The sequence below is a fragment of the Vigna unguiculata genome, chromosome 9 (genome assembly GCF_004118075.2).
Source record: "Vigna unguiculata cultivar IT97K-499-35 chromosome 9, ASM411807v1, whole genome shotgun sequence".
NCBI lineage: Eukaryota > Viridiplantae > Streptophyta > Magnoliopsida > Fabales > Fabaceae > Vigna > Vigna unguiculata.
Window position 1 is genome coordinate 2766796 of NC_040287.1, and position 2976 is coordinate 2769771.

General features: G+C 32.8%; 1 protein-coding gene across 1 annotated transcript; it reads left to right on the forward strand.

The window, feature by feature from the left end:
• Positions 1-530: 530 nt before the first annotated feature.
• On the forward strand, positions 531-2047 carry LOC114164436 (homeobox-leucine zipper protein HAT22-like). Its single transcript, XM_028049107.1, has 3 exons — positions 531-993; positions 1188-1267; positions 1502-2047. The coding sequence occupies exons 1-3, from the start codon at positions 661-663 to the stop codon at positions 1764-1766; spliced, it is 678 nt and encodes a 225-aa protein (XP_027904908.1). The 5' UTR covers positions 531-660; the 3' UTR covers positions 1767-2047.
• Positions 2048-2976: the final 929 nt, after the last annotated feature.

The window sequence follows — 2976 nt, forward strand, 5'->3', positions numbered from 1 at the left end:
CAAGTTTTGTTGGAGTGGTGTAAAGAGTAATGATGTGTAATTATTATAATTACTCATTCTAAAGCTACTGGAACTGAAAATGAAAAATAAAAACATTTAAAAATACAATTTTTTTAGTAACCCTAGATGAAATATTATATAAAGTTAATATTAGAATAATAATATGAATGGAAAAGGGAAAAAAAGATTGAAAGATGGGTTATGTTATGGAAGCCAAGTATCTGACCAGACAGAGAAGTATCATAGGAAAGTGTTGGGAAAGATAGGACCTGGTGACTGACTCAAACAGGGTTGGAATTAAAAAATGGAAAAGTCAAACATTTTATGTAATTAAGAAAGTTTTGGTTTCCTCAAAGGAGTCAGAATTCTAACGCATGCTTTTACTCCCATTGCCCCCATTTTATTATTGCTTTTAATGCACAAGTCCTCCTTAGTACTACCAAAATTACTCTCCATGCACCATTTCTTTTCTTTCTTTATTCTAAAACAAAAGTGTTGCAAACAATAACTGATACACCAAACCCCAATAATAAAAGTGTTAATATCACCTCTTTCACAACCCCCTAATAACTTTCTCAGTATTTGACCCTTTCTTTCTCTCTCTCTCTCTCTCTCTCTCTCTCTCTCTCTCTCTTTCTCTCTCACACTTCCTTCTCTGCCATGGAAGATGATGAAGCATGCATCACCAGTCTTAGCCTTGGACTAGGAATGGGGGGCCATGTGCCGAAGAAGGAGAAGCAGAAACTCCCTTGTTTGGACCTAACGTTTCAGATTTGTCCAAAGGGGGAGAAAACCATTCACGTGGATAAACAACATCTTCTTCATGGTGATGATAAGGCAAAAGGGTTGTTATGTTTGAAGCATCCCAGTGAAAATAACAGCCCTGATAGCAGCAACAACAGCAGTAACGGCAGCAGAAAGAAACTGAAGCTTACGAAGGAGCAATCAGCCACCCTTGAAGATATTTTCAAGCTGCATAGCACTCTTAACCCCGTATTCATTTTTCTCTCCTTTCATCACGAACTACTCTTTCTGGTTTTTCATTTCATGGAAGCTGATTCAATAACTGCATGTTGAATTACGATACAATATAGATTGTGTTGTTGGTTTTTGTTGAACTGGAGATGATTAATAAAAGGGAAATTATTTATGGGTTGGTTGGTTGGTTTTGGTTTCATCACATGCAGGCACAGAAGCAGGCACTCGCTGATCAATTGAATTTAAAACATAGACAGGTTGAAGTTTGGTTTCAGAACAGAAGAGCAAGGTATGATGATGATGATCATTTATGGGTGGTTTCGTTTCTTAAACTCTATTATGAACCTTAAAAATGAGTGTTTGAATTTCTGGGGTGGTTCAGTTTTGGTTTTATTATTATTATTATTATCTCTTTCTGTCTTGTCTGTGAAGTTTACGATGGAAAAAGGAAGGAAATTTTTGTTAACCCTTTTTCGTGTTGACTTGACTGTGCATTAAAGTGTGTGTTGTATTGAGTTTTCAGGACGAAGCTGAAGCAAACAGAGGTGGATTGCGAGTTCCTGAAGAAATGCTGTGAGAAATTAACCGATGAGAATCTGAGACTGAAGAAGGAATTGCAAGAGCTGCGTGCACAGAAGATTGGAGCAAAACCATTGTACATTCAAGTGTCGAAGGCGACAACCTTGAACATTTGTTCATCGTGCGAGAAAGAATTGAAGCCGAATGAAGGGAAGAAAGGAGGCATTTCCGATGTGGTCCGAAAGAGCGTAGGGGTAAAGGGCATTTAGAGGAGGGTATAAGGAACTCATAATTTGATGAAAGATAATTGGAATGTCAGAATCAAATATTGATGATTAATCAGGAAAGAAGGAAAGTACACATTCTCAGTCCCCACATCGAATAATATGTATAGCCGTGTAGGACTGCGTGTGGTATAGGCCAGCTAGCTCCATAGTTAAGTTAACTTTCCGTCTCTTTCTATTCATTCAAATACTTCATATTCATCAAAATTAACAAACAATTTTATTTCCTTTATTCTAAAATCAATATCTGTTTTTACCTTCTGTCTCATTCATGAAAACCTTTTATTTATTTTTTGTTTCATTAACAAATCAGTAATCCTTAATCTCATCTCTTTATAAACAATATGTAGAAATGTTACTAATATAAAAAATGGGAAATGTTGTATGGTTAATGATTATTTTTTATATATGTTTAAAACTTCGAAAAAGAAAAAAAAATACAAAAGAATAAATATGTTTTCAATTTCTTAAAGTTCAGTTCCACATTTTTTTTAAATATTTTTGTTTGTTTTTAGTTTAACGCTGTTTCATATAAAGACAATTATTTTACATATATTAATAATAGAGAAACTATAATTAAAACAAGAAGTGAGAACCGCTAAAACTAAACTCTACATAAATGTGAAATGTTAGGATATATATATAATACTTGAATGGTTATTTTTAAGTTTTTAATTAAAAATAGATTCCTTTTTCAGAATAAACTATAAAAAAATTATAATACTTTTAGAAGATTGATATTTTAATGACGATAATAATAATTTTAAAATTAAAAAACAATTAATTTGTGGGTAGTTGATTTCACAAGAAGAAAATTATAAGCTTGTGTTTTCCATGACGTGAAAGATGGGTATTGACGTTCAAATTCTACTTCTACGTTGAATGACTCACTAGCAAATTCAACATTGTTTTCTTAAACCCCTCTCCTACGAGAAAACACGTTGATAAGGAACATTGCACGAGTTCAATCACTAGAAGAAGCACTTTTCTTTTTCTCTTAGTTTCTTTTTCTTGATAATTTTAGCATAGAAATCTTCTTCCTATGTACCAATGTAACCAATGTAACTTACGATACACTTCTCCTATAGTAATTAGTATGACAATTAAAAAAAAAAAACTAACACAAATTGGACGTTAAGAAAACCAAAATGATAATTAAAAAAAAAAAAGAAGAAAGAAAGAATGTTAGAGAGAT